Source organism: Papaver somniferum, unplaced genomic scaffold, assembly GCF_003573695.1.
Source record: "Papaver somniferum cultivar HN1 unplaced genomic scaffold, ASM357369v1 unplaced-scaffold_21, whole genome shotgun sequence".
NCBI lineage: Eukaryota > Viridiplantae > Streptophyta > Magnoliopsida > Ranunculales > Papaveraceae > Papaver > Papaver somniferum.
In genome coordinates, this window is record NW_020631041.1 from 2,931,951 (window position 1) to 2,945,663 (window position 13,713).

At 36.1% G+C, this 13,713-nt stretch overlaps 1 protein-coding gene and 2 pseudogenes across 1 annotated transcript; 2 read left to right on the plus strand and 1 right to left on the minus strand.

Annotated features, from left to right (window-relative positions):
• Window positions 1-4,951: 4,951 nt before the first annotated feature.
• On the plus strand, window positions 4,952-5,376 carry LOC113339387 (annotated as a pseudogene).
• Window positions 5,377-5,618: 242 nt separating this feature from the next.
• Window positions 5,619-5,978, minus strand: LOC113339438 (casparian strip membrane protein 1-like). Its single transcript, XM_026584712.1, has one exon. The coding sequence runs from the start codon at window positions 5,976-5,978 to the stop codon at window positions 5,619-5,621; it is 360 nt and encodes a 119-aa protein (XP_026440497.1).
• Window positions 5,979-11,289: 5,311 nt separating this feature from the next.
• On the plus strand, window positions 11,290-11,769 carry LOC113339386 (annotated as a pseudogene).
• The last annotated feature ends 1,944 nt before the right edge of the window (window positions 11,770-13,713 follow it).

Genomic DNA, 13,713 nt, shown 5'->3' on the forward strand with positions numbered 1-13,713 from the left:
ATTCCTTGTTCCGAATCAATTTTTGTCTATGAAATGTTGGATTTATTAGATTTTACATTACTGGGTATGAATCATATAACACAACAATTGTCTGAAAACTATGGTAGAAACAATTTTTTTCACAGGCCTTTGCTGCAGAAATGTTGCTGGAGTACAGATCTTCTTGCCACACATATGATGTTGCAAAAGAAGACTACAGCAGCAGCCAACTGGTGTGGCAAAATACTTTTTTATAAAACATATATATATATATATAATACTCTTTTGCTGCACATTATTTCCTCACCAGTTGATGTGACTAAAAACCCTCCTTTCGCTACAGTATACATAAGGTGTGGCAATAACTTTTTGTCACACAGGGTGTGGCAAAAGATTTTGATGTGGCAAAAGGATTTTTCCGCATGAGACAGGGGTTCTTGGCACACGATGAACATGTTGCAATACACTAGTTTTCTTGTAGTCCCTTGAACCAAAGTTTGCGAACTTTGTTGATCAAGAAAAACCGGAAGAATGGCTTGTTGCCAAGTATGCGAACTCAGTCCACGAATTTCCGAACTTCTCATCCCGAGAAATTATGCTGGAGTTGACAAAATTGTTGCGTGAGTACCAGTTCGCGAACCTATTCCGCGAATCGGTAGAAAGTCTTTGCCGAGATTTTCTGCTGGAGTTTGTAAACTCTGCCCAGTTGCTTAAGTCCGCGAACCTAGTGTGCGAACTTAAGAAGGTTATATATCTGAAGATGATTTGTGAACTTAATCTTATAAAGCCTAAGGAATGCAATTTGAAAACCGTGGCTATAAAGTTCATGAACCTATTCGAGTGAATCAAATCATCTTTGCTTCAATTGTGTCTTGTGTAGTACATAAGATTTCCTTGCAATTGAACAACTCTCTAACTAGTTCAATTGAGTCATTTGAACTAGTTATGGTGAAGAAGAATATGATTGGTATAAAACGCTCATGTGGCTAACCTTTTGGTTAACTATTGTTGAACCAACAAATGTACATGTTTGGGTACGGTTAACAAACCTAGAAACGTGCATTTAATTTGTGTATAACAAGCTAAGTTGTCGATCTAACGGTTGGGAAATATTATCTTGAATCTAAATCAGGTTTTCATCTAACGGTGGATATTGTTTGCTTAGTGACCAAGGCGAAACCCTGATTTGAAAGACTATGTAAGGGGACATCTAGCAACTCTGCAAAACTAATCCCCACACCTCACATGTGATACTAGTTTTCGTGCTAGAGTCGTTTCTCCTTTAACCTTTGGTTTTCTTCTTCTAAAAACAGGTTAACGACTTAAAGACTTCATTGGGATTGTGAAGCCAGACCGATATTACTTTTATTGTAGATGTGTGATCTGATCTTGCATCTTCAATCGTACGAGTAAAATCAGATTGATTGGCTTGAGATTAATATCTCCGATAGGCAAGATATAAAAAGTAGTCACAAACATCTTCGTCTCATTGTTTGTGATTCCGCAACATCTTGTTTCGCTACCATGCGATTAAGAGTGTTGTGAGGTGATTGATTTATCTAGGTTGTTCTATGGGAATATAAGACCGGATTATCAATTGGTTCCTGTTCACCTTGATTATTATCAAAAGACGGAACAAAAACTTTAGGGTTTTTCTGTGGATACAGATTGATCCTTTGATAGACTTGTCTGTGTGAGACAGATTTGTTTATTGTGAAAGCCTGCGATTTTGGGTCGTAGCAACTCTTAGTTATGGGTGAGATCAGCTAAGGGAATCAAGTGCGCAGTCACTTGATGGGATCAGAGACGTAGGGAGTACAACTGTACCTTGGATCAGTGGGAGACTGATTGGGGTTCAACTACAATCTAGTCTGAAGTTAGCTTGGAGTAGGATAGTGTCTGTAGCGGCTTAATACAGTGTGTGTTCAATATGGACTAGGTCCCGGGGTTTTTCTGCATTTGCAATTTCCTCGTTAACGAAATTTCTGGTGTCTGTGTAATTTTAGTTTCCGCATTATATTGTTTTATCTTTATAATTGAAATAATACAGGTTGCGGGTTAGATCATCAATTAGGGTAATCCAACCTTTGGTTGTTGATTGTTATTGATTGATCCTTGGTAATTGGTCTTTGGTACCATCCAAGTTATTTCTTGTATTTGATTAGTACTCGCAGTTTCTGTTTGAGGAAATCAAATCAAGAGAGAGAGATATAAACTTGTTGATGTACTTTTAATTGATTGCGTCTTGTTGATTCTCTTAAAAGTATATTCGACTTTGTACATAGAGATTGTTAAGCGAAATATTGGGTGGTGTTGTTAGACCCCCGCTTTTTCAATTTTTTTTTCCAAATCAGGAGATTCATCTTTGAAATAGAGAATTCTATATGATTCTAAGTCACATTAGTCTAGAGAAATTGTTCAAAGCTCTGAACCACACAGATTTAATTTCGGAAAACCACAACAAATGTTCACAATTGAATTCTCCAACTTAAAATTTACATGTGGATACCTTCTATGACATAAATGTTGATATATAATTCTGTAAATACTTGTACGTCTACCAAGCAGCATACCAAAAATATCGTACCAATTATGGCATATAATTTCAGAGTTAAATTGAACCAATTAAAAGATTAGATATTTGATATATATAAAAAATAGGAAGGAGGGTCACACTTTTATTTTCACATTATCTCACACTTTGACTATTTTTGTTGTACAAACCAAACAATAACCTATTTAAATCTAATATTTTGCGATATGTTTGTCTTATAAATCTTTATATATGCACAAGAATTGAGCGCATTCTGAAAAGTATATAACTTGATAGGTGCATTATTTGCACTAGTTGGAACCTTAATTAATCTATTGCTTTCTTGTAAGTTTTCATTTCATTATGCTTTGATTTTGTTTGTTTTTGAGTTTCACAGGTGTTTGGGGTTATCTTAACCAAAAGGAAATAGAGCTCGTCCAAATCAAAGATTTCTTCTCATTATGTTGATGATGGGGAAAATACAAAGTTAATAGGGAAGGAATAAGGTCAGTTCGGTGTCGTATGAAGTTACGAGTATGAGAAGTAAGTAAAGATTGCGATAATTGCTAAATCACAGAATTGATAAAGGCGCTCACGTTTGTATTCAGGGAAGCCATATCCTTTAAAGCCACAATTCTTTCTGTTAAGGGATGCCATGACCTTCTTTAATTTAAAAACGGCCAGATCGTGATGATGCAGATACTCGGTGATGAATAAAGTTTGATAGCCACCAGTGTAAGTGATTGAAGAAGATGGAAATGGTGGTGTCGCTGATAGCCGGTAACGACTGATGTTAGTGATGACAAAGGTGATAGAAAGCTGGAGGTGGAGTTGGGTTTGATTGCATGCTAGATAATTTTCGCCAACTAATACTTATGATTGGTGATGAATCTCGTTTTCCAAAGACATTGAAGGGTGACTGGTGGCCACCAAGATGGAAGATGGAGTTGGTGGTAGTGATGATGATTGACTAGGAGGAGATGATATAAATTTTAGGAGATTCAATACCACGAAGCTGAGAAGAAAATGAAGTGGATATTTAACTGAGATGGACGAAAATATTGATGATGTTGTGACGCTATGGTGTTGTGAGCTCAAGAAAGGGTCATGTATTGATCATGTTTGTGATTCCCCAAATAATAAATCTGCTTAGCTAATAAGATTACAACCTAATTGAAGCATCAAATTTATATTACCAATTTTAGGAATCATAATTACATAAAGTAAACTAAAACAATCCAAAACACTATGATACCATATAATGAAAATCTCTCGAGTAATATGAATATAATAATATCATTTTTTATAGTTTAAGAAGAATATCTTTAATTCGATAAAATTTTAAGCTACAAAAAAACTGATAATAGATACAACTTTGCTTATGCAAGGAATTGGAAAACCGTGCCAACTGACCTTATCTTCGTTCTGAAGCCACAGAGGCAGTTCCTAAACTTTTAAAAGAATAAAACCACCGCCACTGTATGTAACTAACTCATAACCGTTATGGTCTTGTGCCTAACACATGCTTACTGGCCTTGACTCTGCAATGATGAGTATACCAACCTAAATACCACCATCATTGTTGTGCATCATTCCCCAATAATAAATGTGCTCATGCAAGTCTTTATTGTGTCCCTTGATGCCTCATGCAAACATGCCATGTGACAAACTTCTTTGGCATCAATTGATGCTTATCGCGCATCTCTGGCCATGTCCAAATCCACTTTTGGCATTGCCTGGCCTGAAACTTCGAATGCAGCGTGCATTTCTAACCAAGGTCAAGTTACAGACAATGGTGCCTCTATGAGACTTGATTAGTAGGGCGCTTGCACAACAAGTCAAAATGTTAACATCAAAGATTAATTTTGGAAATCCATATAATTGAACATCTAGTTAACCTCATTTAATTTGGTTAGCTAGATGTTAATTGAGCAATTCCTCTTCGAAACAGGCGAGTGATTCCTCTGAAACATGCGATTCTCTTTGAAACAGGCGATTTAATCTGATTTAAGATTCAATACGAGTACATGTTTTTTTAAGTTATACACTAGCAGTATATCAAATAGGGAAAAAATGGAGGGTGTAAATGATGTTAGAAGACACAAGGGGTAAAACTGGATTCAGACAACTAAGCCACCCCTTACCCGGTGGTGCGCATTGGATAGGCAAAAGTTTTCTCCACTCCTGATTATGGGCCTGGGTTTTTTAACCCCCTTTAGTTGATTATATTCAAGTCAGGTCCAAGTCTCCGGATGAAAAAGTTCGATTAGAGTTAGGTTTAGGATTCTAAAATTTAGGAAACAATATACTTGATCGCCAAGTTATATGAATCCTATTTATTTCCTGATCTAGAAACGTGGGGATCTACAAATACTCACGACTTGTTTCAGTTAAAAAGATATCCAGGTTTACTTTATTTTTTGATTATCACATTCAATCATGCCGAAGAACAAAGGTAAAGGAGGAAAGAATCGAAAGAGGGGAAAGAATGAAGCAGACGACGAGAAAAGAGAATTAGTATTCAAAGAAGATGGACAAGAATATGCTCAAGTACTGCGTATGCTTGGCAATGGAAGATGTGAAGCGATGGGGATTGATGTGTGAAAAGATTGTGTCATATTCGAGGTAAGCTGCATAAGAAAGTGTGGATTAGTGGTGGTGATATAATATTAGTTGGTTTAAGAGATTATCAAGATGACAAAGCTGATATTATACTGAAATATAATAGTGATGAATCTAGATTGTTGAAAGCTTATGGTGAATTACCTGATACTACTAAAATCAACGAAGGTACTGTTGATGAAGGTGAAGAGGAAGGGGAAAGCCATATTGAATTTATTGAAGAAGATATTGATAGGATATAGGTTGATTTCTGTTCGTTAATTTATTTTTGTTGATTGTTTTTTTATTTTCTACGATATCAGGATTTATTTTTGATTATTTTGTATAAGAGAGATATTTAATTAATTCAGCATATTCATATGTTATAACTTGCCTTGTGGATGATGGTGTCATAATCACGAATTTTAGGTAATGGTGTATAACTCTGGAGCTTTAATAAGCAGGCATTAAATATCATAGGTAATTAGATTCAATTCATAGGTAATTAGATTCTTAATATCATAGGATGGGTTTCGTAAATAGCGTACGTGAGGGCGGGGAGATGTTGGAAAGTTGCCCGGAACTGGAAGTGATGCGTAAAGAAGGGAAGAATTTGATCAGCAGTTCCCATGGTAATAGCGGCTGCGAGGTGGAGAGCAATACCAAAAAGCCTTGGAAGGAAATCGAAAATGCAAACTATTCTCTTCCATCCCCTTGAATGCTTGACAACTTTGGCTGTTCCCACCACCGCAGCACCGATTGCAACTCCAGCTGCAAGTCCTTTGGCTTTTGTACTCGCAAGATTAGGGCTACTACTCTTCTCAGCTAGGACATCGACCACAGTTTCTCCATTTCCCTTAGACATGTTGGTTGAGATTGAATAAAATTTAGAGAAAGAGAAATGGAGCTCTTTTGGTTGTTGGTACGAGGAAACTCGGAATGTTTTGATTGTTTTTGGAATGGTTTGACATGGGTTAAGCTTATATAAAAGATTTGTTTGAGAGGAGTTGTGAAGCCTCAAGGAGCAGGAGGAGTTGTTATTATCAACCAACTCCACTTCTTTATAATGTTTTGGTTTCTTATTAATTTTCTTTAGGATGGTCTATTACTACTAGCTACTTAATTTACAAATATTGGCCAGGATTTAGTAATTCAGGGCTGTAGTTTGGAGATAGTACCAGATATCTGTATAATATTCCTCTAGCTAAAATGAATATGATAAGAGGTCTTTTATTTAATAATTCGTTTCAGTCAGTACTTTCTTCCGCTTTAGCAGGTACAAGAAAGAAACAAATATGTTCTTTCTTGTTTAGTCCGCTGAGGCTCTGAGCTAAACCAGAAAGTTTCAACACCTTGTTGTAAATTAGTCTTTGGATTCTAAGATCTGTTGCCATGGTACTACAACGAAAAAAAAGGTTGAAAGTGCAGAGCTAAAGGTGCATATACTTGGGTTCAGAAAGCCCACAAGTTCAGTTTGAAGTCTTATCTGCACATTGCTACTGACAAAGCGTTAACTACCATACCCATTTCAGGCACCAGATCAACACCGCAGCTAAAAGTTACAAAGTTGAATACTGTTAATCATGCAATTAAGTCGATATCGACCACTTAATAATTTACCACTCCATGTATACTTTCTTCAAGTTCTTTCGACTTCAAAAACCATCAAACTAACAAAGAAAACCTATGGGAATTGCAAGGAGAAAACATATTTTACAGCTTACGGATGCAATTAAACGTAGAGAACCCAAATTCTACGTACACGTTCCTGTACAAATATGATATCTGGTAAACATTGAAAGAAGATGCATGGTAGACTACCCTCCTACATCATTTAAAGGGAAATAGTAGAAAAATCAACATAGGTGACATTTCAAAACTGTCACCCTATCAATTTCATGACAGTTTAGGTGAAATTTGAAAGTGTCACCAAAGGCAGTGTCACCGTAGGGGTCATCTTATACCGACGCTTATAAACTGTCACATAATCGTTACAATTACCCTTCAAAACTGTCATGAAGTATCTTAAACCGTCATTGTATGAATAATCTGTAACGGTTTGTCCTTAAAACGCCATGTTAACAACATTACGGTCGCAGTTTTACCAATATTTGTAAAACTACAGCCCTAAATTATCAACAAAAATGGACTGAATTACTAAATCCTGGTACTAGCTCCAAACTAGTTCAATTGACTCATTTGAACTAGTTATGGTGAAGAAGAATATGATTGGTATAAAACGCTCATATGGCTAACCTTTTGGTTAACTATCGTTGAACCAACAAATGTACATGTTTGGGTACGGTTAACAAACCTAGAAGCGTGCATTTAATTTGTGTATAACAAGCTAAGTTGTCGATCTAACGGTTGGGAAATATTATCTTGAATCTAAATCAGGTTTTCATCTAACGGTGGATATTGTTTGCTTTGTGACCAAGGCGAAACCCTGATTTGAAAGACTATGTAAGGGGACATCTAACAACTCTGCAAAACAATCCCCACACCTCACATGTGATACTAGTTTTCATGCTAGAGTCGTTTCTCCTTTAACCTTTGGTTTTCTTCTTCTAAAAACAGGTTAACGACTTAAAGACTTCATTGGGATTGTGAAGCCAGACCGATATTACTTTTATTGTAGATGTGTGATCTGATCTTGCATCTTCAATCGTACGAGTAAAATCATATTGATTGGCTTGAGATTAATATCTCCGATAGGCAAGATATAAAAAGTAGTCACAAACATCTTCGTCTCATTGTTTGTGATTCCGCAACATCTTGTTTCGCTACCATGCGATTAAGAGTGTTGTGAGGTGATTGATTTATCTAGGTTATTCTTCGGGAATATAGACCAGATTATCATTGGTTCCTGTTCACCTTGATTATTATCAAAAGACGGAACAAAAACTTTAGGGTTTTTCTGTGGATACAGATTGATCCTTTGATAGACTTTCTGTGTGAGACAGATTTGTTTATTGTCAAAGCCTGCGATTTTGGGTCGTAGCAACTCTTAGTTATGGGTGAGATCAGCTAAGGGAATCAAGTGCGCAGTCACTTGATGGGATCAGAGACGTAGGGAGTACAACTGTACCTTGGATCAGTGGGAGACTGATTGGGGTTCAACTACAGTCCAGTACGAAGTTAGCTTGGAGTAGGCTAGTGTCTGTAGTGGCTTAATACAGTGTGTGTTCAATATGGACTAGGTCCCGGGGTTTTTCTGCATTTGCGGTTTCCTCGTTAACAAAATTTCTGGTGTCTGTGTTATTTCAGTTTCCGCATTATATTGTTTTATCTTTATAATTGAAATAATAAAGGTTGCGGGTTAGATCATCAATTAGAGTAATCCAACCTTTGGTTGTTGATTGTTATTGATTGATCCTTGGTAATTGGTCTTTGGTACCATCCAAGTTATTTCTTGTATTTGATTAGCATCGCAGTTTCTGTTTGAGGAAATCAAATCAAGAGACAGAGATATAAACTTGTTGATGTACTTTTAATTGATTGCGTCTTGTTGATTCTCTTAAAAGTATATTCGACTTTGTCCATAGAGATTGTTAAGCGAAATATTGGGTGGTGTTGTTAGACCCCGCTTTTTCAATTTTTTTTCTCCAAATCAGGAGATTCATCTTTGAAATAGAGAATTCTATATGATTCTAAGTCACATTAGTCTAGAGAAATTGTTCAAAGCTCTGAACCACACAGATTTAATTTCGGAAAACCACAACAAATGTTCACAATTGAATTCTCCAACTTAAAATTTACATTGTGGATACCTTCTATGACATAAATGTTGATATATAATTCTGTAAATACTTGTACGTCTACCAAGCAGCATACCAAAAATATCGTACCAATTAGGCATATAATTTCAGAGTTAATTGAACCAAATTAAAATTAGATATTTGAGATATATAAAAAAGGGAAGGAGGGTCACACTTTTATTTTCACATTATCTCACACTTTGACTATTTTTGTTGTACAAACCAAACAATAACCTATTTAAAACTAATATTTTGCGATATGTTTGTCTTATAAATCTTTATATATGCACAAGAATTGAGCGCATTCTGAAAAGTATATAACTTGATAGGTGCATTATTTGCACTAGTTGGAACCTTAATTAATCTATTGCTTTCTTGTAAGTTTTCATTTCATTATGCTTTGATTTTGTTTGTTTTTGAGTTTCACAGGTGTTTGGGGTTATCTTAACCAAAAGGAAATAGAGCTCGTCCAAATCAAAGATTTCTTCTCATTATGTTGATGAGGGGAAAAACAAAGTTAATAGGGAAGGAATAAGGTCAGTTCGGTGTCGTATGAAGTTACGAGTATGAGAAGTAAGTAAAGATTGCGATAATTGCTAAATCACAGAATTGATAAAGGCGCTCACGTTTGTATTCAGGGAAGCCATATCCTTTAAAGCCAATTCTTTCTGTTAAGGGATGCCATGACCTTCTTTAATTTAAAAACGGCCAGATCGTGATGATGCAGATACTCGGTGATGAATAAAGTTTGATAGCCACCAGTGTAAGTGATTGAAGAAGATGGAAATGGTGGTGTCGCTGATAGCCGGTAACGACTGATGTTAGTGATGACAAAGGTGATAGAAGCTGGAGGTGGAGTTGGGTTTGATTGCATGCTAGATAATTTTCGCCAACTAATACTTATGATTGGTGATGAATCTCGTTTTCCAAAGACATTGAAGGGTGACTGGTGGCCACCAAGATGGAAGATGGAGTTGGTGGTAGTGATGATGATTGACTAGGAGGAGATGATATAAATTTTAGGAGATTCAATACCACGAAGCTGAGAAGAAAATGAAGTGGATATTTAACTGAGATGGACGAAAATATTGATGATGTTGTGACGCTATGGTGTTGTGAGCTCAAGAAAGGGTCATGTATTGATCATGTTTGTGATTCCCCAAATAATAAATCTGCTTAGCTAATAAGATTACAACCTAATTGAAGCATCAAATTTATATTACCAATTTTAGGAATCATAATTACATAAAGTAAACTAAAACAATCCAAAACACTATGATACCATATAATTGAAAATCTCTCGAGTAATATGAATATAATAATATCATTTTTTATAGTTTAAGGAAGAATATCTTTAATTCGATAAAAATTTTAAGCTACAAAAAAACTGGATAATAGATACAATTTTGCTCTATGCAAGGAAATTGGAAAACCGTGCCAACTGACCTTATCTTCGTTCTGAAGCCACAGAGGCAGTTCCTAAACTTTTAGAAAAGAATAAAACCACCGCCACTGTATGTAACTAACTCATAACCGTTATGGTCTTGTGCCTAACACATGCTTACTGGCCTTGACTCTGCAATGATGAGTATACCAACCTAAATACCACCATCATTGTTGTGCATCATTCCCCAATAATACAAATGTGCTCATGCAAGTCTTTATTGTGTCCCTTGATGCCTCATGCAAACATGCCATGTGACAAACTTCTTTGGCATCAATTGATGCTTATCGCGCATCTCTGGCCATGTCCAAATCCACTTTTGGCATTGCCTGGCCTGAAACTTCGAATGCAGCGTGCATTTCTAACCAAGGTCAAGTTACAGACAATGGTGCCTCTATGAGACTTGATTAGTAGGGCGCTTGCACAACAAGTCAAAATGTTAACATCAAAGATTAATTTTGGAAATCCATATAATTGAACATCTAGTTAACCTCATTTAATTTGGTTAGCTAGATGTTAATTGAGCAATTCCTCTTCGAAACAGGCGAGTGATTCCTCTGAAACATGCGATTCCTCTTTGAAACAGGCGATTTAATCTGATTTAAGATTCAATACGAGTACATGTTTTTTAAGTTATACACTAGCAGTATATCAAATAGGGAAAAAATGGAGGGTGTAAATGATGTTAGAAGACACAAGGGGTAAAACTGGATTCAGACAACTAAGCCACCCCTTACCCGGTGGTGCGCATTGGATAGGCAAAAGTTTTCTCCACTCCTGATTATGGGCCTGGGTTTTTTAACCCCCTTTAGTTGATTATATTCAAGTCAGGTCCAAGTCTCCGGATGAAAAAGTTCGATTAGAGTTAGGTTTAGGATTCTAAAATTTAGGAAACAATATACTTGATCGCCAAGTTATGAATCCTATTTATTTCCTGATCTAGAAACGTGGGGATCTACAAATACTCACGACTTGTTTCAGTTAAAAAGATATCCAGGGTTTACTTTATTTTTGATTATCACATTCAATCATGCCGAAGAACAAAGGTAAAGGAGGAAAGAATCGAAAGAGGGGAAAGAATGAAGCAGACGACGAGAAAAGAGAATTAGTATTCAGAAGATGGACAAGAATATGCTCAAGTACTGCGTATGCTTGGCAATGGAAGATGTGAAGCGATGGGGATTGATGGTGTGAAAAGATTGTGTCATATTCGAGGTAAGCTGCATAAGAAAGTGTGGATTAGTGGTGGTGATATAATATTAGTTGGTTTAAGAGATTATCAAGATGACAAAGCTGATATTATACTGAAATATAATAGTGATGAATCTAGATTGTTGAAAGCTTATGGTGAATTACCTGATACTACTAAAATCAACGAAGGTACTGTTGATGAAGGTGAAGAGGAAGGGGAAAGCCATATTGAATTTATTGAAGAAGATATTGATAGGATATAGGTTGATTTCTGTTCGTTAATTTATTTTTGTTTGATTGTTTTTTATTTTCTACGATATCAGGATTTATTTTTTGATTATTTTGTATAAGAAGATATTTAATTAATTCAGCATATTCATATGTTATAACTTGCCTTGTGGATGATGGTGTCATAATCACGAATTTTAGGTAATGGTGTATAACTCTGGGAGCTTTAATAAGCAGGCATTACATATCATAGGTAATTAGATTCAATTCATAGTAATTAGATTCTTAATATCATAGGATGGGTTTCGTAATAGCGTACGTGAGGGCGGGAGATGTTGGAAAGTTGCCCGGAACTGGAAGTGATGCGTAAAGAAGGGAAGAATTTGATCAGCAGTTCCCATGGTAATAGCGGCTGCGAGGTGGAGAGCAATACCAAAAAGCCTTGGAAGGAAATCGAAAATGCAAACTATTCTCTTCCATCCCCTTGAATGCTTGACAACTTTGGCTGTTCCCACCACCGCAGCACCGATTGCAACTCCAGCTGCAAGTCCTTTGGCTTTGTACTCGCAAGATTAGGGCTACTACTCTTCTCAGCTAGGACATCGACCACAGTTTCTCCATTTCCCTTAGACATGTTGGTTGAGATTGAATAAAATTTAGAGAAAGAGAAATGGAGCTCTTTTGGTTGTTGGTACGAGGAAACTCGGAATGTTTTGATTGTTTTTGGAATGGTTTGACATGGGTTAAGCTTATATAAAAGATTTGTTTGAGAGGAGTTGTGAAGCCTCAAGGAGCAGGAGGAGTTGTTATTATCAACCAACTCCACTTCTTTATAATGTTTTGGTTTCTTATTAATTTTCTTTAGGATGGTCTATTACTACTAGCTACTTAATTTACAAATATTGGCCAGGATTTAGTAATTCAGGGCTGTAGTTTGGAGATAGTACCAGATATCTGTATAATATTCCTCTAGCTAAAATGAATATGATAAGAGGTCTTTTATTTAATAATTCGTTTCAGTCAGTACTTTCTTCCGCTTTAGCAGGTACAAGAAAGAAACATATGTTCTTTCTTGTTTAGTCCGCTGAGGCTCTGAGCTAAACCAGAAAGTTTCAACACCTTGTTGTAAATTAGTCTTTGGATTCTAAGATCTGTTGCCATGGTACTACAACGAAAAAAAAGGTTGAAAGTGCAGAGCTAAAGGTGCATATACTTGGGTTCAGAAAGCCCACAAGTTCAGTTTGAAGTCTTATCTGCACATTGCTACTGACAAAGCGTTAACTACCATACCCATTTCAGGCACCAGATCAAACACCGCAGCTAAAAGTTACAAAGTTGAATACTGTTAATCATGCAATTAAGTCGATATCGACCACTTAATAATTTACCACTCCATGTATACTTTCTTCAAGTTCTTTCGACTTCAAAAACCATCAAACTAACAAAGAAAACCTATGGGAATTGCAAGGAGAAAACATATTTTACAGCTTACGGATGCAATTAAACGTAGAGAACCCAAATTCTACGTACACGTTCCTGTACAAATATGATATCTGGTAAACATTGAAAGAAGATGCATGGTAGACTACCCTCCTACATCATTTAAAGGGAAATAGTAGAAAAATCAACATAGGTGACATTTCAAAACTGTCACCCTATCAATTTCATGACAGTTTAGGTGAAATTTGAAAGTGTCACCAAAGGCAGTGTCACCGTAGGGGTCATCTTATACCGACGCTTATAAACTGTCACATAATCGTTACAATTACCCTTCAAAACTGTCATGAAGTATCTTAAACCGTCATTGTATGAATAATCTGTAACGGTTTGTCCTTAAAAACGCCATGTTAACAACATTACGGTCGCAGTTTTACCAATATTTGTAAAACTACAGCCCTAAATTATCAACAAAAATGGACTGAATTACTAAATCCTGGTACTAGCTCCAAACTAGTTCAATTGACTCATTTGAACTAGTT

Excerpts from the sequence above, each read along its gene's own strand:
- LOC113339438 (XM_026584712.1), bottom strand. The coding sequence starts at position 5,978 with ATGTCTAAGGGAAATGGAGAAACTGTGGTCGATGTCCTAGCTGAGAAG.